At 37.1% G+C, this 23832-nt stretch overlaps 1 protein-coding gene across 3 annotated transcripts; it reads left to right on the forward strand.

Moving 5' to 3' along the window:
- The first annotated feature begins 13 nt into the window (after positions 1-13).
- TRA2B (transformer 2 beta homolog) lies at positions 14-22185 on the forward strand. 3 transcript variants are annotated; one of them, XM_066241105.1, is made up of 9 exons: positions 14-213; positions 10728-10861; positions 11916-12078; positions 13534-13722; positions 15863-15978; positions 18131-18214; positions 19467-19526; positions 20513-20586; positions 21395-22185. In XM_066241105.1, exons 1-9 carry the CDS (start codon positions 178-180, stop codon positions 21403-21405), a joined length of 867 nt encoding a protein of 288 aa, XP_066097202.1. In that variant the 5' UTR covers positions 14-177; the 3' UTR covers positions 21406-22185. The 3 variants fall into 3 exon arrangements, with proteins under 3 accessions (XP_066097202.1, XP_066097203.1, XP_066097204.1); XM_066241106.1 differs by having other exon boundaries at positions 20516-20586; XM_066241107.1 differs by lacking the exon at positions 10728-10861 and having other exon boundaries at positions 19-213.
- Positions 22186-23832: the final 1647 nt, after the last annotated feature.

Consider the following 23832-nt stretch of genomic DNA (forward strand, 5'->3'; position numbering starts at 1 on the left):
GTCACGTCCGGGAGCCTTAAAGCCTGTGTGGAGGCGGCGCGGATCACTTGGGCTTCTAGCGGCTTGGGAAGTAGCACGTTCTGGCGGGCTGTGGCGGAGCCTCCGCAGAGAAGAAGCTAGAGGTTGGCAGCTTCGGTTGAAGCACATCGAGCCGAGCAGCGGCAGCAGTTAGAAGTCATGAGCGACAGTGGCGAGCAGAACTACGGCGAGCGGGTACGTAGCAGTGCTGCAGGGGGCAACTGTGTGAGCCTAGCTTCTTGCATCTTTCCAGGCCTGTCGGCCTCGGACCAGTAAATGGGCGATTTCGGCTCCGAAATCTGAGGCCGGGGACGATCAGAGTCGGGTTCAGAAAGCCCTTATGGATGTACTTGCAGTCGGGAAGGAGGCCACAGTTAGGTTTATGTGCCCTCATAACAGAGTCGTCGGTTTTTTTCCGTTGTGGGGGGGATTAAAAATGGCCGCTGGGTCCCCTCAGTGTTGGGGGAGGGGAGCGGTATCTTATTTCGCCGTTGCTCTCCCGCGAAGCCTCGCCGCAGCCATCTTGGGCTGGCGCGCTGGGCGGGCTGCCAGAGGCACAAAATGGCGGCGGAGCCGCGCGTCCACGCGGGCCGGCCTTGTGCCTCACAGGGCAGCTTGGAGGGTTAGGGAAGGGGACAACGTTCTTCGGAGCCTTTCACCCGGTGTTGAGGTTAGGAAAGAATCGTCTTAATGGCTTCCAAAGGGAGGAATCTAGTGTGTTCTTGGGGCTTCTTTTAGGATGGGAAAAATAATCTGAGGTAGGAGAAATCTCCGGCCCGTTAGTTGGAGGAGATTGCGCCCGGGTTTTGTGTTAAGGCTAAGTGGAGTGCTTTTCTTGGATACCAAAAGGGCTTTCAAACCGGAACGCATTACCAGTATCCAAACAGAATAGACCACAAGGTCTCTTGAGATTTTATTATTTTTGTGGAGTAGATATTGCCCCACGGGATCGTATTGGAGAAATATGTCGGACAACGATTTACGGCGCCGTTATTCCCTTTGTTTTGAGTCATTCTGATTCTGTGGATCACAGCTCGTACCTGTCCTTATTTTTTAAGTTTCCACCTCCCAGGTGTGGAGTTTGGTGAGGGTTGATTAAACTGCAGGAATAAAAACAGTTGCCAGATTTTAAACAGTACTGATGTAAAGCTTGGTTGCGGGGTGTGGGTTCTCATGAAGATGCAACAGTGCCAGAGCCTTGGCATATTTAGATTAAGAAATAGGTGATGAAAAAAGCAACAACTTGATTATTTAACATGATAGGAATAACTTGGATGTTTTTACAGTTTACTTGTTAGGTTTTTCCCTTTCTAGTAGAGCCACCTTAATTGTCAGGTTAATTATCCAAATACGTTAGAAAACCCCTGTAAATCAAATTTGAGGTGCTTAAAAAATATACTTGTTTTAGTCCCTGCTACATATATTAGTGAACTTTATCTAACTAACCAGATCTGTTAGATTTGGTTTGAATTAATCAAATCTCTTTATACAGATGAATATTTTCTTTTAGGTTTTTGCTTTCTTTGGGTAAAAAGTTTGGGTTGGGCGCACAAATTGTTGAAGCTGTGACTTCCCGTTTTCTATCAGTTAAATACACTGTGGAAACGAATCATTGGCGTGCAAAGCAAATAAAACAATTGGGCGCTTTTGCACTGTTTAGGGAGTGCAAAATAACTGATTGCTGACTGGTGGAGCTCTCCGTTTAATATTCCTAAGTTGCTTGTGCTGGCTGGTGTGTTTGTGGAGATGAAAAATTGCCCAAAGGAAAATACTTTGCATAAGGGGGAAACAATCGCTGTTAAGTCCTGGCTTGAGACCGTTCAAGAGGCATCATCCCATTAGAATTTTCTCTTGAAGTGGTTTTACATGCTTAGTAGAATATCCATTCTAGTGTTTTTCACAATACTGTTAAGTAGAATAGGTATTCACTTAATTACTATGAAAGGGGATCTATCTATAAAGTAATTTGAAGATACATATTAGGAAAAACATTTTGTTAATTGTTTTTACCTAGGAGTGGTGATTTTTCTTGAAAGTGGGATACCTTGGTTTGGTGTTGATTGCCTTCCAACAGGTGATTTGTTTGGAACCAGAAGTTGTTAGAATAGACCTAAAACAAACGTTGTTTGGACTCCCAAACTGCTTGGCAAATCATAAAGGTCAGTGGAACAGTTTTTTAAAAATGCCACAAAAAGAGCTCTAGGTAGTTAGGTAGTACAGTCAGACCTGATTAAGCTACATACTTTTGAAAGTGCCTGAAAGCAGTGAATAAATTGCATTTGTGGCAGTAATTTGCTGGAGCCTTAAAAATTACTTTCATTCCAGTCTTAGGCTCTCAGCTCAGTTGTAATCTCACCCCTCATTTATCTATATGTCTAATTCATACACTCGCACACACACCCAAAATAATTATAAAATACCCCACCGCCCTCCTTTAGACATTGGAGGTGATTCCTAAACAGAATGGTGGTGTATGTAATAAGTAAGAGAGGATCCTCTTAGAACTGCAGTCTAGTGTGTCTCATTGTCTCTTTGTAAATCTATAGGTAGGGTTCTTTCTTGAATATTTGTGATTTGTGTCATACCTGATTTTATATGGGGTTTTTATGTCAAAGTTGATTTAAATTCAAGAAATGTGTCTAATTAGTTGGCCTAACCCTGATCTGGTCAAACACATGCAAAAGTAAAATGTTCTTCAAAATTCGGTATCCAGGATTAACAAAAGTTACCCACAAACTTTTTTAAGGGCTGACACTTGTTTTAAGAGGCTCTTGTTTAACAGTTTTGTACAATATTGGTACATAATTTGGCACAATATTGGCTATTTTTGTAGGTTGTGTGTTTGCAAATAAGTTGCTTTAGTATATTCTATAGAGATGAGGAACAGATGTCTGTATTACCATCCCATCAAACTGCCTTTCAAATTCTGCAGTTTTTCTTCTGCTTAATCTTGAGTTCTTTATTTGTATTCTCTGATTTTTAGCTGCAACTCCAGATTCTAACTTTTAAAACTGAAACATCTCGATTCATTTCTTTTCTAGATAATTATAGCCATTGCAACAAATTCTTTAATAAAAGATTGAATTAATGTGGAGTGGGAGAAAATAGTTTGCATTTTGTTTCACTGTCAGTGATTAGGAATGAGTCGTTTAAGAAACGAGGTTGAGTAAGAATGTTTTAATATTGTGGAGATTGTCTGAAATTAGAAGGTGGCATTTTCAAACTGAAATTCCAAGTGATTGTAAGGTAAGTACTACTGGTTTTATAAAAAAGTAAAGAGGAATTCATTTCTTAAGTGGGATTCCCTTTATGATCAATAAAACCCCCCAGCCCTAAGTGATAAATACAATATTACTATTTTTGTTACTTACATTTTGCTCAAGAGGACAGAACTACAACTTGTATATCTTTTTGAGTCTTTGCATTGTCTGATGTTCATCAGGTTTTAAATTTTTATTTTTTACAAGTGAATTGTATTATTTTCTCACATTGTATAGTAATGGGAGTGGTGAATGATGTTTAGGAAATTTTAAGTGTTTTATGAGGTTGATTTTGGGGGGGTCTGGGTCATATCAAATTAGGTATTGTCAGTTTTATTTTTGAGTTACAAAAGTTCTTTACTACAGATAATTCGAGTCTTTAAGTTTCCAAAAAATCTTTGCTTTGAATTGGGTTTTGGAGGTTATTATCAGATTGTTGCTTTTATGAACATAGATGGTCTAAAATGACAGCCTGAGGCCCGTTTTTGCTTTTTTTATGCTTAGAAGTCTTCGGAAAGTCAAAAAGCATATTTAAACTTGTCTTACTGGAAAGTACTGAATGTTTTATGCAGTATACTGTTTTTGCAAGAGCTCTCAAAAGCATGGGCTTACAACTAATTTAGGCATGTCAGATGGTGGTTTTTTGACATCATATTCTCGGTGTGAGGGTTTTTCTACCCACCCAACCTTTTGGTAGAGTGGCTGCAGAAAAAGATAAAATAATCCTTATGTTGATAAGAGTATTTACCTTTATGGTAGGATTGATTTGTTTTCCTCCCAATTTTTAAAATAATAACCTTACAATCAACCTAATGAGTTTGCGCATTTAAGTAAGATCTCGTAACGAAATAATAGCTTAATAGTTGGTCTTCTAGTTTTGTAAAGTGGCCACTTAATAGCTGAGTTGAAATAAACCTATTTACATTATTTAGTGTAGTGTATTTTGTAGTTCAATTACAAAAGAAGGAAGAAGGTTGGGAAGGGTTGTTGAAACAGCAGGAAGGCGTCTGTATTGAAAAGTTGTGATATCTAGAGCTTTGGCCTCCATCCCAGTAAGCATTTAAGTCCTGTATCTGTACCCTTTAGGAGGCCTTAGGAGGAAACCTGCTTGGGCATTCTGATTCCACGATTACATTTGTGCTGCCAGCATACAGTTCCCATTACATTTTAGTGATGGATATTAAAAAAAAAAAAAAACAATTACTGTAACTCCCTTAAATAAAAGCCTTATTGACATTTTTTTCCTGGATTAAAGAACCAGCTGACTTTTTAAAAGACATCACAGCACTTCCATGTTAGCCATGGCTGTCTTTATGCCCAGATAGGTGTAAAGACTTTTTTTTAGGCTTTATTTTTTTTCTAGAAAGAAAACTAGGCGAGGAAATTAACAGTGGAACAAAAGATTGCAAGGTAAAATACAGGAAAAACCAGGATGTTTTCTGAGGGCAGTATTTTGTTTACTGTGTTTAACAAACACTTTGTTGATGTTAAATCTTTTTAGTAATTTCAGGAAATGAGCTATAATTTTTCCCCATATTGCCACTTTTAAAAGTAGAATTTGTCCTTTGGAGTGCAGGTGATTTTAATATTCATGGGGGGGAGTTTACCACATTTGAAAACATCACTTGCATTCTAGTTCTGCTTTCCTTATTAGTTACTCAAATATAGTTGTTGGTTGACTTGGTTTGAGTTCTAAATTTAGTAGCTGGACCTGGACCATTCATAATATAAAAATTTCAGTAGAGCTCCTTTCTAGGTGGGTTGAACATTCTAAATTTTCAGATTCCCTGAACATTTCCTATAGAGCTCTTTAGAATGTGGTGCAAAAATGTGTGACGTTAAATATATTTGACCTCACCTAGAAAAGTCACAATTTGTAAATCTCTCCAGCCTGAGCCCTGTCATTGTACAAATGAATTGTCCTATTTTTCCTTTCTTGCACTTTTGTATTAATATGTCACTTTTTGACTAGAGTTGTGCTTTTGACACTTAATGTACTTTCTATTGATGACTAAATTAAGTGTGAAATGTAATTACAGTTCTTAAAATGTTAGATGAACAGTAAATGTTCAGTAGCCCACTTCACATCCAACTAAAGCATGATAAAGCTATTTGGAATAGATAAATGATTGATTCCCATATATATTTTAAAGCCAACAGGAAACTAGTTTAGGTTTTTGAGCTGCATATTCTAGGGTTTTTGTGTTTTTTTATGGTTTTTTAAAAAATCCAAAACAAGGGATTTTTTTTCTAGTTTCAGTTTGGCACTGGATTTTATCCTGGAGTTTTAAAATATTCTTCATCCTGTTCTTTTTCTATTAAGGTTAATGTTGAAGAAGGAAAATGCGGAAGTCGTCATTTGACAAGTTTTATAAATGAGTATTTGAAGCTCAGGAATAAGTGAAGCTGAAATTTGAAAAAATTAAAGAAAGAATGCATGCTAATTATCAGACCAGAAGTCCCACTTGTAGAATATTGAGCAATTTGTGTGAAGTGGGGAAGATGAAAGAAGTCAGAATTTGAAACGGAAGAATGAAGAAAAGAAATAAAAATGAAGTTAAGATAAGAAGTAATCTGGAATCAGAAAGCACTACGCTAAGTAATTACTAGTCTGTTTATGTGTCCCTGTATATTTTGCTAAACATGCATGCATTATTTGTTTAATAGAAAATATATACAGGGTAAAGAAGTGCCTTCCAGGGGAAACGTTTAAATATTAGGTAATTCTAATTTTAACTTCTTAGTCAAATTTTGAAATGCAATTAAATAACCCTTTGTAGTCAAGTAGCAGGCAGGAATGAGCTCTTCAGCATGGGTAACAGTTGGCTTCATCTTGTTCCCTCTAGATTTTTTTTTTTTTTTTTGTCTTTCTAACTGCTGGTCCTGGGGCATGAGTGAGTACCTCCGGAGTTGAATTGAGGGTGGCTTGGTGGTGTCTGCCACACCTTGGGCTTCTACAGTGAACTGAACCCTATCCTTCAGTACTGAGCAATATATATAGTAGGATGTTGTCGGTTTTCTTGAAGAATGTCACTGGTATGGTTATAGAATCAAACCCTCAAAATTGAAGCAAAACACTGAACCAGGATAGTTTACTTTGGCATTTATGAAAACGTTTTCTTTCCAGATGGCAATAGTGGAAAGCTATGACCACTTAGGCTTAGGCCCCAACTTTTAAGATGCATGTGTGCTAAATTCCACATGGGTGATTCTTAATTCTCTTCTGTTTAATGCTTATTCCGCCTGAACAACAAGGGTTGCTGCTAAAAGTTTAGAAGCTTCCCTTGGAATAAGGTGGGTCGTGCAAGCAGGTCAATAGGCTATCAAACTCAAAAGTAGCAGCAGTAGCAGGTGCTTCATTCAGATATCAACTTTTCTTTTTCTCATTTTCTCTTATTAACATTAAGCTACTATAGTGATGTAAGTGGTATAGATTACAAAGTAGCTTTATTCTGGTTTTCATTTCCCACCACTTATTGGGAGAATAAATCTCAAAGTTCTCTGTCTTTCTCCCCCATACCACCCCCCTTCTGTGTATTTTACTTTAGCTAAAAAAAAGAGTCAGGTGATTGATGTTAATGGTGTTACCTTCATTTGGATGTCTTCTACCCTATTGGAGAAGCCAAGGTTATTGCTTCTCTCACCTGAACCCTATATAGTTTTATTAACCAATGACATTCAAATAAATTGAATTTTAAAAAAAGTTTTTCCGAAAGTTGTCAGATGTACTTGTAGAAAAAGTGACAAATTACATTTCTAGAGGGATCCATTTTCTGAGGCTATGGGGCCTTTTGTTGATGTAAAATTGACCTTTTTATAATCTGTACCTGACAAGGAGAAAAATTATTTCCATTTTATAGGAGATAGTTTACAGCATTTGCTTTGCTCCATTCCTGCTTTATAAAAATTATCTTGCCATGTACAAACTAATGTTAATGGTGTTAACTTTGCATTCTGAATTACAGATTAGGCAGAGTTGAGGTTAAAAGTGATATGACTGGATATTTCTATTCAAGCCCATGGATTTTTCTATTAGGAGACCTGAAAGGTCCTTGGGGTCCAAAAGAGGAAAGACCTGTTAGCATCAAAGGGGAAGAAGGCAGTTTAAGGTTTGATTAAATGGGGGGGGATAGGGGGAGGAACAGGTCTCACCTCCAGGGCAGTAAGGTACAAGCCCCAGGAGGGCTAGTTAATGGGGGGGAGGGGCAGTAGGTCAGAAATAACAGAAACAAGGTTCCAGAAAGATGCCTTTGCCAAGAAGAACCAGATAGGATGTATAAAACTTGAAGTTGACTAAATCGGTGAGACTTCATTCAGTAGCATCATAAACATGTATGATGCTTTTAAGAAATGTAGAAATCCAACTGTAGACCTAAAATCAGCTCCAATTTTGGAGACTTGTGTTTTTAAATAGTTGTGTGGGTTTACAAGAGCCAGTTTTAAATCTTATTTACTGTTTCCGGGTTTTTTTTATAATATAGGGGAAACCTAGCAATTGGACGATTATTTCTGCTTCTATCACCTCTTTCAAAAAGTTTTTCTTCGATACTGCCTTCTCAGAATAGGGAATTGGAGATTAAGGTGTTTTTCTTTTGTTTTTTGTTTTTGGAAGGCTGAGGTTTTTCCTGTTCTCTGTAAGTTGTATTTCCTTGCATGTATTTCCAAGCCAATTAATGGCCAACATACTACGAAGGGTTAAATTTATTAAGAATATCCCTGAGAAGAGTAGTAGGTGGAGGCAGTTTAGGTGTTAGCCTAACCAAGTGTCAGTGTAGAAGGGGAAACGTTTGCATTCTGGTGTTAACCCTGGTCTAAGCAATACTTGGCTCCCAAGAGATCTCCATGTAGCCAGTTAGTTTCAGAGGCTGAGTGAAAGGTCTTGTAACTTCACAGCTGTTGTAAATTTGACTCTTGAGCTGTTAGAATTTCATGGGGGAAATCTTACAGCTTCGAAGGTACAATCTCTTATAGTAGACAAGACTGGTAAAAAGCATCTCAGCTTGGAACAAGGCTGTTCTGTTTAATGAAGCAAGAGTATTCAAGAAGGGGGAAATTTTGGCTTTACCTTCTCTTCTTACCCTCCTTTCTATTCAGGTCCCTATACTGACTGGTTTCTGTTAGCTGCAGTAATGTTGGTAATATTTTAACTCTTATTGTGAGGCACCCATATTCTGCTTTGCCTTCCAGAGTAAGTTTTCTTTGCTTTCCATTAAAGGTTATGTAACTGTTTCATGAAGTAATCTTTAGAGCAGTGGATCAAAGGCATTTAGTAACTTTTGGGTCCTTGTACTATCTTTTAGATTAGCTTTTGCCTGTGGTAGAAATTGCATCCCCATTTATTAAAAGATTTCTTTACTGATTTTGTAGAGAGAAGGGAGAGAGAAGCATCAATTTTTTTGCACCCATTCATGGATTCATTGGATGACTCTTGAATGTGCTCTGACCAAGGATTGAACCCACAACCTTGGTGAATCAGGAAGAAGATCTAATCCAGTGGTTTTCAACTGCGAGTCTGCCAGAAATTTCATGCTCATCCATGAACTAGTTAACCATCCTGATGTGTTTGTGTGTATGAAGCTTATAGGCCCGATGATTATAGGTTATAGTCTTCATACAACATCGGTGTAGTTAACACTTGAGCAGACTGGAAGTTAAAAACCACTGCCACTGCCCTAACCAACTGAGCTACCTGGCCAGGGGCTATACCCTCCTTCTCTCTCTTTTTTTAATATGTATTGACTTTAGTGAGAGAGGAAGAGAGACAGGAACATCAGTCCGTTTTTGTATGTGCCTTGATCAGGAATTGAGCCAGCAACCTCTATAGTGCTTGGGGACAATGCTATAACCATCGAAGCTACCCAGCCAGGGTTTTTTACATCCCTGCTTTTGAAAATTACTTTGTTCAGTCAAGAGTACCATGTTTTTCTTTGACTCTCTCGACAGTTACTCCTGGAGGAAAGGAGTGAGAAGTCACATCACACCATGGAAAAGTTGTTAGAAAGTTGTTCTGGGCCAATACTCAAATTTTAGTTTGTCTCATTGTTGCCTATATGTTTTTTCCCCCGGGTGTCATAGGAAGAATCCTCCAAATATCCTCCATTATGTTGTAAATCCAGAACATAATAAAAAATGTTTGGTGCTGTAATATTTTTATATCCTGTCTTCTATATTTTTAGGATGGCCAGAATATTCTAGAGGTCTGCCACAAAAAGAGGTCTTTGTGAAAACTTTTACCGGCAGCTTTAACGTGGATTCTTACCTCTACAGTAATATTGGGGGGTGTTTTTTGTTGTTTGTTGTTTTAGTCTGTCCATTTTCTGTCTTGAGTGGAAAGACTCACTGGACTTTATGCCTTTTAATTTGCTTAAGTTGGATAACTTGAAATAGAAGCTGTCTTGTTTGATGATACCTTAGCTATCAGTGTGGATGTTCTTTCTTTATCAAGTTTTTTCTTTCTGCACCTTGGCAGAGTGTTTCTCTGGTTCTTTCGCTTAGGCCTTTTCTGCTGATTTGGTGAACTGCTGGTTATTCTGTTTACCCATTTGATTGCTGGTTTTGTTTTGAGAGAGATACTCCTTTTTGTGTTGCTTAACCTACTGGCTAGTCATAGTTTTGATGTGGAAAAATATGGGTATATAGTATATAAGTAGACTTTAGTATTTGAATATAGTTCCTGAATTCTTTTTCGAGCCAAGATTAGAAGTCTAATTCAATCTTCTGATTTTAATATGTAGGTTAGATAACTTTCCTAATTTACTTATTTTTAGTTTGCCTTGGCTCATCTACATTTAACTGAGGAAGTTGTAAGCTCTCTGGCACCCTCTCTTAACTTTGCACAGTTCACACTGCCTTTCTGCTGTAGCTTTGTCTGGTTTCTTTGAGGGTCTTAAAGGATCTGGTGTCCTTCAAGCAGGTCCTTGCTTTCCACTAGGCTTCTACATTTCCCTAGGACTTGAAACAGGTTGTCCTTGTCTCTTTCTATAAGTTGAAAAGTTGAGGTCTTATTTAAAAAGCAAGAGCATTTTTAAAGTAAGTTTTATGAATTTCATAGGGTTTTGTTTTTATTGATGGTAACTTGACTGAAATAGGCATGAAGTGTAGGTGTCATAGTTATTAATAAGGTTCTTTCTCGCCCTAGTCTTTATGGAGTAAAATTCCCCAAACACAATCTTTGGACAGTCCCTCAGCTGCTTGGCTTTAACACCCCTTTCTGAGGAGTGGGGTCAGTTAACTCTTATCCCTGCTCCAAAAAGGTGGAAGTTCAAGCTAATTTACTTATGTTATTTGGAGCAATGTAACTGTTAAACCAGGTATATTCAGTTCCTGCCCTACCTGTTTTCTTGTCTTGAAAGGGGATTGCTTTCCCTCGCCATTTATATCACAGCAGCTTATTTGTTTTTAAAGTTGCCCAGAAAGTATACAAATTAAACTTTTGACATCTACGTGTAGGAATCCCGTTCTGCTTCCAGAAGTGGAAGTGCTCATGGATCTGGGAAATCTGCAAGGCATACCCCTGCAAGGTCTCGCTCCAAGGAAGATTCCAGGCGTTCCAGATCAAAGTCCAGGTCCAGATCTGAATCTAGGTAAGAAAGACTGTCTTGGGGTTTCCTTCTGTTACTCTTAGCTTTGAAATTGGTGTGAGCTTTGTAAACTAGGAAGATAGACAGGGTTAGATCATTTGTTGGCCTATTTAATATTGGTACTAGAAATGAACTTACTTGTAAATTCTGGGAGACCGAAGACTAAGTGGTTAAGAGCCTGGGCTTTTGAATTAGGCTTCAAATCTTACCTCTTTTTTTTCTGGCGTGGACAGATTACTTAAACTTTTTCCACTTTAGTTAGCTTCTTTATAAAGGCGAGTTAGTAATGCTATCATTTCTTCAGAATTGTTGTGAGGATTGGCTATGAATTTAAGTAAACTGCTTATTAGTGTGGCAAATATACAGCAGAACACTGGCTTTCAGTAACTGAAATTTTTGATGAATAGGTGTAGTCTAGTATCTACATGTGATTATAAAACAAAAATAATACCTCAGAGCACTTTTTTTTTAATGTTATTCAAGCGTGTGTCATACATCCTGATTTGCTTGGGACAGCTCCAGTTTATGCTTGTTGTCAGGCATAGTTAACAGCACCTCTTTTCTTTTTTACAATGTATCCTTCCTGGTTTAAATGACAGTTTATATAATCACTATAGTTAGGAGAAACTGATTGATTTTAAAACACTGTTGATAACTACTGTGATGTTAATTTTTATCTTGAGTGAATAGTGGGCATAATGGGAGAAGCAGAAAATAGAAGGTGGTATTCTAAGGGGGAGAGGTAGGCACAAATCATGCTATTATGGAAATACATGTTTTATGATTTTCAAAAGATAATTGAATGTGCTAATTTTAATTTCATTTTAATAAATGTTGGAAGAGATCTAGTGATTTTGGAACGCCTAGCAGAGATTGATTGACTATTGATGTAGGAGAAGAGTATTGATCCAACCTAATTGATACCGTGGTAGTATATGCCTGGATTGTGTTCTGACTTCTGGAATTTAACTCTATCATAGATATAGAGTATTAAAAGAATTGAAAGCCATATCCTGTTATCTAATTTAGTCATAACCATAAAGCCTTTGTTTTGCAGGTCTAGATCCAGAAGAAGTTCTAGAAGGCATTATACAAGGTCACGATCGCGGTCTCGGTCCCATAGACGATCCCGTAGCAGGTCCTACAGTCGAGATTACCGAAGACGTCATAGCCACAGTCATTCTCCCATGTCTACTCGCAGGCGTCATGTCGGGAATCGGGTAAGGTGAAAAATATTGGGGTTTAGGCCCTGGCCATTTAGCTTAGTGGTAGAGCGTTGGCTCTTGTGGATGTTTGGGTTTGATTCCTGGTCAGGGCATACAGCACATATGCTTATCTCTCTCTCTCTCTCCCTCTCTCCTCTCTGTCCTCCCCCCTCATCCCCCCCACCTTCCTACAGCCATGGCTCTGTGGCCTCTGCCTCAGGCTCTAAGAAGAGCTAGGTTGCTAAGCAACAATCATTGTACCCTAGTGGGCTAGGCAGGTTGGTCCCAGTCAGGGCAAATGTGGGAGTCTGTCTCTGCCTCCCCTGTCACTGAATAAAGAAATGTATATATCGGGATTTTTATTTTTGAAGCAATAGACTGTCTAAAACTTCATTTAATACAGTCTTATGTTCTTTAGAAGTTAAACTGATTTTATTTGGCAGTGGAGCATTAGCAGTGAGTATATGAGTTACCTTTGAGGCTTTTCTTTAGGTGTTTTGATAGCTCAAATCTCATGTAAAGGTCTACGTTTGGGCTATCAGTAACATTAAGTACAATATTGTCAAATTGGTAACTCAGTTCATCAAATAAAAACCTCCATTGTGCATTACTGTTGCAGCATACATTGAATCATATAGCATCTACCTAGATCTGTTCCATACTGATGTTACTTAAGTATTCTGATTTGTTTAAATAAACCTTTTACATAATGCCCTTCCTGACTTTCCCATTTAAATGTAAGCAAGTTTCTTGTCTTTTATGAGAGGAGGTTCCAAATGAGGTGACATTTAATGTGTTTATATTTGTGATTTCATTGTATAATCCAAATGGTTTTTGCAGGGTGTGTGTTTCAAAGAGAATTTGTAGTAAATGAATCTGAATTAAATAAAAACTTGGTAAATTTATTATGGCAATTGTAACGTAAGCAACATGTTTCTCGTTTTTCTTTATTATGATTGCAAACTGCTTAATATGTTAAAGTTTAGTGCACCTCTTTCACTTCATTTGTCTATGTGAATAGCTTGTATATAATGCCTCTAAAAAAATAGAATCAAGCTGAGCTTTGGCAATTAAGAACATTTCCACTGTATGGGTGGTATGTCTACAACATTTTAATAGTTTGTCACTTATTTCTTTGACTCATAGAAATACTATTCTGATTGTCTTCATGTGTATGTGTTGTGAAAGGTGTGGACATTTCTTAGAATACATTCCTAGAAAACACCTCACTCATTCAAAATGTTCTCCAGTCTCCCTCAAAAAGTTAGTTTGCTTTAACAATAGTATTTGCCCCCTTTTCTTTAAGATTGGAATTTCAACTTTTGTGATGCTTTCTGTCCATTTTTAAATATGCTTGCAGCACTTAGTCTGTTTATTATTTGTTTATTGATAGTGGCATTTTTATCTAATTTGTGTATGGCTTCCCTTTTATTTTATGACAAAGTTTAAAATCCATTTATCTATTTCTAGGCAAATCCTGATCCCAACTGTTGTCTTGGAGTATTTGGATTGAGCTTGTACACTACAGAGAGAGATCTAAGAGAAGTATTCTCTAAATATGGCCCCATTGCTGATGTGTCTATTGTATATGACCAGCAGTCTAGACGTTCAAGAGGATTTGCCTTTGTATATTTTGAAAATGTAGATGATGCCAAGGAAGTAAGTAAAATCCTACCTGTACCCTGTGAAATAACAATCCTTTTGTGAACTCCCAAGTACTAAATGACCAAGTAGGGACACTTGTTTGTATATTGTAAATCTTTCAGTGAAGTTTGAGTTAAAGGAAAAGCATTTTTCTGGGAACATATTAAAGGCAGTAATACTTTGAACTTTTTTTCCAGCCTTTTGTTGTGGAAAATCTCAAATACACAGGATAACAAAAAAGTATGGCTTTAGGGCAGTTGGTTCTGTTACCACCCCCACTTGGTGCTTAATCTACTGCACTGTTATGTGTCATCTCAGTCACCTGTAGGTACCACCACATTTTGAATTAAGTCCTGACATAACGCTTTATACACGACTGTTTACAGGTGTGATAGATATCTAGGTTAAATATCTAAAGTATATGAATGTTAATGTTTACTTAGAACATTTAATCAGTGCTTATATTGTGGAATCTAGAATAAGGAACAACTTAAAGGTGATATGACTCAGGAAAAAGGAACTGGTTTTGAATATAGGCTAAATGATTTCATATTTAGATGTTGATTGACAATTGAAAATGTAGGGAGTAAAGATTAGTTTGTAGACTAAAGATAAAAGTTTAATGTGTGAGTCTGGGCTACATTTTAAGAATTTGGACTTATTTAATATAGCTGAAGTCATCTCCAAGGGTTGTATAAGGAAAAGTTTGGGAAACTGACAAAAACCATCTGAGGTCAGTGTTGAAATTGGGAATTCAGCTCTAGATAGTTATATAGTTATTTATGGAAACATTAGTTTTTGAAAACTATAAGAGTCAAGGTTATTATAGTATTGGTAGAGGTCCAATTTTCCTAATTTTTTTTACAGGACCATAGTTAGCTCTTAAAAAATATCTTATTTTGTATCTGAATTAGTAGTGCCAGAAACTTATTTTCTGAGGCCTTAAACTTTCAAACTAGAAAATAGAATGGTTGGTCCCTGGTCAGGTGCTTCATTTGGTTAGAACAGGGGTCCCCAAACTTTTTACACGGGGCCAGTTCACTGTCCCTCAGACCGTTGGAGGGCCGGACTATTAAAAAAAACTGAACAAATCCCTATGCACACTGCACATATCTTATTTTAAAGTAAAAAAACAAAATGGGAACAAATAACAATATTTAAAATAAAGAACAAGTAAATTTAAATCAACAAACTGACCAGTATTTCAAAGGGAACTATACTCCTCTCACTGACCACCAATGAAAGAGGTGCCCCTTCTGGAAGTGCAGTGGGGGTCGGATAAATGGCCTCAAGGGGCCACATGAGGCCCACGTTCTGTAGTTTGGGGACCCTTGGGTTAAAGGGTTAGAGTATCGTCCTGAAGTGCAGAGGTTGCCAGTTTGGTCCCTGGTAAGGGCACATAGAGGAACAGCTCAATGTTATCTGTCTACTTACTATGTCGCTAAAATCAATAAATAAAAATAAAAAGAAATAATAGCATGGTTTGAATTAGAAATCGAGTTCCACGTAGGTTGACAAGTGTTATTCAAAAAGTGGACAGACTCCTAAGTCATTAGAATAGATGTGTGGGTGTAGATTTGGTATAGCTTTGAAGCGCATACTATTTTCAGGTACTGTATATTTCTAGATGAAGGAACTCTATATATGGCGTTGTCTTTAGTCAGGAATTTTACTTTCATGGCAAGAGTCCATAAACTTGTTAAAAATTAGTAAATGTTTGAGGACCTGTGAGCCATGGGATATATCTGTCACAGCTTTCCAAACCTGTTAGTTGTGTAAAAGCTGCCATAGATAATATGTAAATTAATGACTGGGGTATTATTCCAAGTAAACATTTTTTGTCAAATTTGAATTTACATGAAATTTTTTGCTAGCCATTTAAAATATTAGCTCATAGTTTGCAAGATATTTTCTGCTTTGTAAATTTGTTGTTAGGTAGCATAATTCAAGTTTTTCACGATTTATATGTCCTATGTCAATTTTTTGATAAAGTTTTCTGGGTTTTATGGCTGGCTTTTATAAATTTAACAGGGTTGAAATGACCTAAAATTCTAGGCCATAATGTTCTACCAACTCTAAAATAATTTAGTGCATCTAACTGAAACATCCACTTGAGGCTAATCTATGAACTATATAACAACTTTTTTTTTTTAAGGCAAAAGAGCGTGCCAATGGAATGGAGCTTGATGGACGTAGAATCAGAGTTGATTTCTCTATAACAAAAAGACCACATACTCCAACTCCAGGAATTTACATGGGGAGACCAACCTAGTAAGTTTATTTTCAAGGTAAAAATTATATTGACAGTTCAGTTTGTTTATTTCCTCCATGTAGTGTAGGGAAATCTTTGGAATGTCATCTGTTCTTGGCACAGCATAAAATTTTTCTTATTTTTAACTAGCTAGAATGTATTCTGTGGAAAAATTGTGTTTCTTCCACCCACAAAGTATGGTTGACACCATTACATAGATTTCACCTCACTTTTATCATAAAGAAATGGCCATATATTTAGTTTGTTGGGTGATTAAGTATTCCTGAATAGACTGTTTCCCTCAGAATGTAACCATTATAGTTAAAAGTTTGTATGGGCCACACTCGAGAGCAGTTTTTATATTATTTAATAATTTTTTTTTTTTTTTAAGATTTTATTCATTTTAGAAGGGGGGAGGACCAGGAAGCATCATCTCTCATATGTTCCTTGACTAGGCAAGTCTTGGGTTTTGAATTGATGACCTCAGCATTCCAGGTCAACGCTTTATCCACTGTGCCACCACAGGTCAGGCTAGAGCATTTTTTAGTTTTTGTTTTCTTAAGCAGATTGGAAAACAGGCTTTGGTTTTTATACTGAACTTGATAGGGTAATTCAGTTGTCATCTTTCTTACTAACAAAGCTCTAACTTGAATTTTATTTTTTAATTTAATGTGCTTAAATAAGAGAAGTATAGCATAACAGCCATGTACCATAATAGGCTAGATATTTTCCTACTCTTGAAACTATTCTTATGATTTTTTTCTCTCTGGGAAATTTGGGATTGGCAAATTATTAAAGTTGAAAGCAAATTAGTAGAATGTGTGCCTCCTTAACCCAAAGATTTTCTATATATAAGGTCTACTGGAAAGTTCTGTTCATTTTTGGAATAAAACAAAACACAAATTTTTCTTACCGTCAATAAACTTTATTAAATAATATAATTGCCATTATCATTAATGATTTCTTGCCAGTGTGAGGGCATATCCCATTTTTGAAAAATGTTTTATCTTTTGATGCGAAAAATTGAACCAGTGCTTGTTTGATATCTTCATTTTTGAATCTTTTGCCCTTCAAAAAATTTTGAAAGAACAAAAACAAGTGATAGTCAGAGGGTGCTAATAAGTCCAGGGAATTTGATGGATGCGACGGACATGCTTCCGTAGCATTTCTTGTTGAAATTCGTAAAAATTATAGTGGCGTAAATGAACTTTTCGTAGCCATGGGTGTACTATTGCTTCACACATAAAACTAACGTGAATCAACTTTATTTTAGTTAATTTGCTATGTCAGTATGTATACATTAAGTGATAAAAATAAAGAGGCACACATGCACCAAATAAACGTGCTTACGTGTCAAAACTTATTGTCATAGAAATGGACAGTACTTCCCGGGAGACCTTATATAAAAAAATGGAGGCAGGGAGACAGATTCTGCATGTGCACTGGCTGGGATCCACCTGGCCAAGCCCTCTATGGAGCAGTGTGCTGCCCATCTGGGGTGTTGGCTCTGTTGCTTATCAACCAAACTATTTTGGCACCTGAGGCAAGGCCATGGAGCCATTCTCAGCTCCAGGGATCAACTTTCTTAAACCATTTGAGCCATGGCTGTTGGAGAGTAGGGTGGGGATGGCTAGAGTGGGGTAGAGAAGCAGATGGTCATTTCTCCTATGTTCCCTGACCAGGAATCAACACACACCAGGCCAACCCAAAGATTTTAAAAATATATTTAGATGCATTGTTACAAGGGACAAGGAGGTGTATTGTTTATTCATTATCAATGAGAATTCGAATGGGAATGATAATACTCATTTTCCAATTAATTTATAGTCAGGCCTATGAATTTTCCCCCAGAAAAGATAAAGAGGTTATGCTTGAAGTAGTTTTTCAGTATTGTTCATAGAACTTAGTTTTATAGGTTATGTTAGCCTTTAAGATCCAGTGAACATGACATAAATATCTGACTTTTTTTTTTTTTTAAGATTAATTTGATTTTAGAGAGTGAGGAGTAGTAGGAAGCATCAACTTGTAGTTGTTTCCCATATGTGCCTTGATGAGGCAAGCCCAGAGTTTGGAACCAGTGACTTCAGCATTCCAGTTTGGACACTATTCATTGTGCCACCACAAGTCAGGCCAAACAGTTTTTTAACAATAAAAGTCATGTATTAATTACAGTGGCAGCTCACGCCGTCGTGATTACTACGACAGAGGATATGATCGAGGCTATGATGATCGGGACTACTATAGCAGATCATACAGGTAAGTTAACCATAATATAATAATAAGTTTTAAGATGTCAGAAACTTGAAAGAAGCATGAACTCATCTGAATCTCACTTGCAACATAACTTAAAACAACAACTGTTGTAGACTTTAATATATAAAGCATTGCCTTGCATTGCCTTTTTTATCGAAATACCCAGATCTAGAGTTTGAACCAGATTATAAGATCTGGTCTCTTTAAATTAACATGTATAGTTCAAGCATGGCAGTGGAAATAAAATTATAGACCAGGGCTCAGGAACTTTTCTGGCTGAGAGAGCCATGAACACCACATATTTTAAATGTAATTCCATGAGAGCCATACAGCGACTCATGTACTTTATGCATTGTCCAATAAAAATTTGGTGTTGTCCCAGAGGACAGCTTGATTGGCTCCAGCCACCCGCAACCATGAACATGAGCGGTAGGAAATGAATGGGTTGTAATACATGAGAATGTTTTATATTTTTAACATTTCTTTTATTAAAGATTTGTCTGCAAGCCAGATGCAGCCATCAAAAGAGCCACATCTGGCTCACGAGCCATAGATTTCCGACCCCTGTTATAGACCATGCTTCAGGGTTTTTCTTTTATGTTTTTAAAGCAAAATAAACTACATTTGGAAAGTTTCTGCTTGATAAAAACAATTTTTTGGTATATTTAATGTATCCTGCACTATTAGGTAAACCTGATATTTGGAGGAGTCCATAATAGTAATAATTTAAGAACTATAATTTAGTATTAACAGTGGTAAGAATTTATTACCAAACTACTGATAAATTTTCAGGGGCTTGGTATGGTAACATGCCTATCATAAGATCTCTTTGAAAACCTTATTTGAGGTGTGGAGGTCTTTGCACGCTCTTTGGTAATGTTTTAAGAAGTTGACTATTGATGATTATTACTTATATGGAAATGAATCTTTAAGGGTGCTCCTGACATGCAGCATTTTATTGCATAGTGTATTTTTACATTAAATGTCACTTGGGATTTGTGGAAGCTGAGAAGATTAAAGTGATAAATTTGATTTTGAGTATTTACTTAGAAAATGTTCTTTGTCCTAATGACACTTAAATTTTAGCAAGCAGAGAGAGCTCTATTCCAGTTTGTGAAAGGGGCAGAAAAGTAGTAACTATTTATGATTTTACTTTGAAGAAACTAGTTTTCACTTCTCTTGAATGTTCTGGTTTTACTGCATGAATTTTGAATTTCAAAAAAATCATAAAATAAATGCATTTCTGCTTTCACAGAGGAGGAGGTGGAGGAGGAGGAGGATGGAGAGCGGCTCAAGACAGGGATCAGATTTACAGGTATATCAGGAGGTTTAAATCTGTACAATAGCAGAAATGAATTACATGAAGACGCTTTGTTACTAGTATTTTGGTAGTTAAATTATAAATAACAGCACAATATTGGATTGCATGTGGTTAATAAAGTATTGTAACTGAAGCCAAGTGTATATGTCCATGGCTTTGTGTGTTTGCAGAAATTAATTGGGCTTTTTATTCAGTGGGTACTATCGGTACTCCAAGAAAGCCTTTTTAGTTTTATTCCTGATAGCTAGCCTCTTGTTTTTTGTTTTCTATGTGTGAGAGTAGGGAAGATAGTAAGATAGATTCCTGCATGTGCCCTGACTGGGATACACCCAAAACCTCCATCTTAGGCCAATGCTCAAATCAACTGAGCTACTTTTAAGTGCCTGAGACTGACGCTTGGACCGATGAGGTGGCTAGCCTCAGCACTGGGAGAGAAGAAGAGGGAAGAGAGCAGATGGTCGCTTCTATTTGCCCTGACAAGGAATTGAACCTGGAACATCTATATGCTGGGCCAACACACTGTTCTTGTTCACTGAGACAACCGTCCAGCGCCAATAGCTATCCTTTTATACTGTGTCTTTATTTTGGCTTTTTGTAAACGTCTCAGAATAAGAAAGTGAATACTCAGAAAGTGGAATTACTGATTTGATTCACTAGTGGAATTTGTTTGGATATAGTTCATGAGGCTGTGGTAGGACTTAATGAAATTTTTACTGTTTTAATAGAATTTAAAATGAGCAGATTATCAATGGATGAAATAGAATACTGATAGTTTTGGCTCATTTGGGATTGATTTTAGTCTTGATACTGTTGTTCTCAGGACCAAAAGACCTTGAAATCCCATGACTAATGCAAAATTTTTGAGGTCAGTGCTAGCCTTCTAGTTTCAGAAAGTGATAAAAGGATTGTATGTAATCTTTCTGTCATTTTATCTAATTGGAAACTGTGGAGTCTTAGACAGTTTTGACATTTGTTTACAGAAGGCGGTCACCTTCTCCTTACTATAGCCGTGGAGGATATAGATCACGTTCCAGATCCCGATCATACTCACCTCGTAAGTTAACCTTAATATGATTCAGTTTATATATTGTAATAGCATGGCTTGCCCTGACATACCAAACTCACAGCACAGTTGTATTTTGCAGTGAAAGGGTTAATTCAATTAGTTTCAATTGCGTTATACCTCTATATTCATGGTATCTTGTTGCTGATTAAAATAGTAAATGTGTTTTGTGTATTCTGTCACATTTGTAGCTTTTCTTTGTAAGGAATATTTGTAATTTTTGCACAGCTTGGGAACATCTGAGTGACAAAACTTGAGCTCAGGTTCAGTTATGCTTAACCCAGGGGTCCCCAGACTTTTTACACAGGGGGCCAGTTCACTGTCTCTCAGACCGTTGGAGGGCCGGACTATAAAAAAAACTATGAACAAATCCCTATGCACACTGCACATATCTTACTTTAAAGTAAAAAAACAAAACGGGAACAAATACAATATTTAAAATAAAGAACAAGTAAATTTAAATCAACAAACTGACCAGTATTTCAATGGGAACTATGCTCCTCTCACTGACGACCAGTGAAAGAGGTGCCCCTTCCAGAAGTGCGGCGGGGGCTGGATAAATGGCCTCAGGGGGCCGCAGTTTGGGGACCCATGGCTTAACCAGTTATTTCTATTGTTTTACATTGGTTTGTTCTGTTCTAGGGTGACTCTTGTGAAAGTCTTCCTCTGTTTTCATAGAAAGAATCAGGCACATACTTAGGAATGTCAATAGGCAAAACAGTCTAAAATTCTCCACATAAAAGTATACTTAATAATCAGTTCTCAGTGTTGATGCATATTTATTTTTTTCTCATCCCAGGTCGCTATTAAAGCATGAAGTGGACGACATTCTGAAACCTGCTCTAGAGTTTGAATATGTTTGTGGACAATATTTTTTATTGTCTCCCGTTTAAAAAGTGAACAGTGCCTAGTGAAGTTAGGTGACTTTTACACCTTTTATGATGACTACTTTTGGTGGAGTTGAAATGCTGTTCTCATTCTGCATTTGTGTAGTTCGGTGCTTTGTTCAAAGTTAAGTGTTTTCAGAAAAGTATGTTTTGCATGTATTTTTTTACAGTCTAAATTTTGACTGCTGAGAAGTTTCTATTGTACAAAAAACTTCATTTAAAAGGTTTTTCTACTGAACCCAGGGTATTCTGAAGATCGAAGCCTGTGTGTAAAATGCTACCAAATGGCAAAAGCAACAATAAAGTTTGATTTTTACTTTTCTTTCTAACATATCAGTGCTTAGCAGAACTGTTCAGATTAGGTTGTCAGTAGTAAATTTGAAGACAAAAATGCCCATTTTCCTTAAGTCCATTAAACATAACCATACTTAATATACCTGCTACTGTTAAAAATTATGCTCTGTAACTCAGTACTGCTAGTATTAACTAACAATCTTTTAATACAGCAAATGCTAAATGCTTATAAATGTGGATTTGTCAGCCTTTATGTAACCTGTGTTATATATAGCAGGGAATAAGAAAAGAGTTACACATGTATGGCTTTAAAAGGCTTTTTCTTAAAGTTACTAAAAGGAGTTAATAGTATTTCAACTGGATATCAGCAAGTGACGATACATTCCACCACAAATGTATGCTAGTTTTAGCTTTTAAGACTGTCTCCAAAAAAAAAAAAAAAAAAAAAAAAAAAAAAAAAAAAAAGGCTGGGTGCTTCAGAGTTCAGGAAAAGAGAAGGGAACCACTACCATGTTGTACATGAACTGAAGACTGCCTGTTCATTTTTTAAATATAATTTTCAGGTCCTTTGCTTACCAGAGGAGGCCCAATTTCACTCAAATGTTTTGAGAACTATGTTAAATAAATGGAAATGAAAAGTAAAAGGCTGGTACAACTCCGTTTACAAAAAAGATTTTGTTTATTTTACAATTTAAGTACACTTATAGATTTTAGTCCCTCTTACAGTATCTTTCTGGCTTAGATGTAATTTTGGTGCTGGATATTTTTTATTTTATTTTTTTTAAGCATAAATTGTATATTCCTGGGATATTGGAGTAACCACCACTTGTGGGTAGCATTGTATTAAGTAACTCTAGATGTCACACTTGCACTGAGGGTGCCTTAAATACATGGTATTGCTCTGGATTTTGGTTATATGCATGGTCGATTCTAGGGTGATTACAATGGTAATTTTGTTGGCCTGGTGACTTATAGTGCAGGCATAGATCAGAGATGATGTGTTTGGTTCTAGACCATCAAAACACAACTGAGTTAATTTTTAAGTGAGAGAGACAGGGACAGAGAAAGTGGAGGTAAGATGAGAAGCATCAGTTCTTTGCTGCAGCATCTTAGTTGTTCATCGACTGCTTTCTTGTATGTGTCTTGACGGGGCCGGGGGGCTCTAGGAGAGCCAGTGACCCTTTGCTCAAGCCAACAACCTTGAAGTTTTGAACCTGGATCCTATACATCCCAGGTCGACTATGCTCTGTCCACTACACTACTACTGCCTGGTCAGGCTGTTCCGCTAGATTTTTAAAATCTATTCTCAACCAGGTTTGAACGAACCTTTTATATGGTTGTGCAAGTTGAGTTCTAGGATGTGGTCCAGAAGGGTTTGGATTTTAAGGGATAAATTAAAGATTGAGAAGCCTATATTTATAGTGAAGGAAGAAGGGTGATACTGCTTACAGGTGTCTTGCTAGGGGACAGGGTAGGCTAGCAACAGTGGGAATGGGAACAGTAGGCGCAAGTCTCACTGAATGAGTTGTCGTAGCCAAAGATTGTTGCATTCAAGATTTCTGAGCCCTCTAATTGTCCCAAGTTGTAAGTACACCTTTGGAAAAAAGCAACCAGGCCTATTTTATGATGCATCACAGATGTTGGCTTGTAGTTAAACCACCCATTGTCATGTCAATGAAAAGTTTTATTTCTTAGAGCTAGTGTCACTTGAATTTTCTTCCTTTGGAAATAGAAGAATTTTTTCTACCAGGAGGGACACTACAGGCAGCAGGCCTTGCAGAGAGTTGAGGACTTCACAGGTTGAACTATGCTTGGGAGGACATAGAGGAGTGAGACTCCTTTTCTGAGATAGGAAAACAGTTAAGTAAGTTGTTCATGTATTGTAGTGGTGGTCATGTGGTTCCATGGAAGAAGCTTTGTGATCCAAAATGGACAAAGTCAAGACCTTGAGAGAGAATGTCATTAATTTATTTTGGAGGAGAGTGAGTGGGAGTGAGGGGAAGAGGGTGCAGGAAGCATCAACTCCCATATGTGCCTTGACTGGGTGAGCCCAGAG

This window comes from Saccopteryx bilineata, chromosome 8, assembly GCF_036850765.1.
Source record: "Saccopteryx bilineata isolate mSacBil1 chromosome 8, mSacBil1_pri_phased_curated, whole genome shotgun sequence".
Taxonomy (NCBI): Eukaryota; Metazoa; Chordata; class Mammalia; order Chiroptera; family Emballonuridae; genus Saccopteryx; species Saccopteryx bilineata.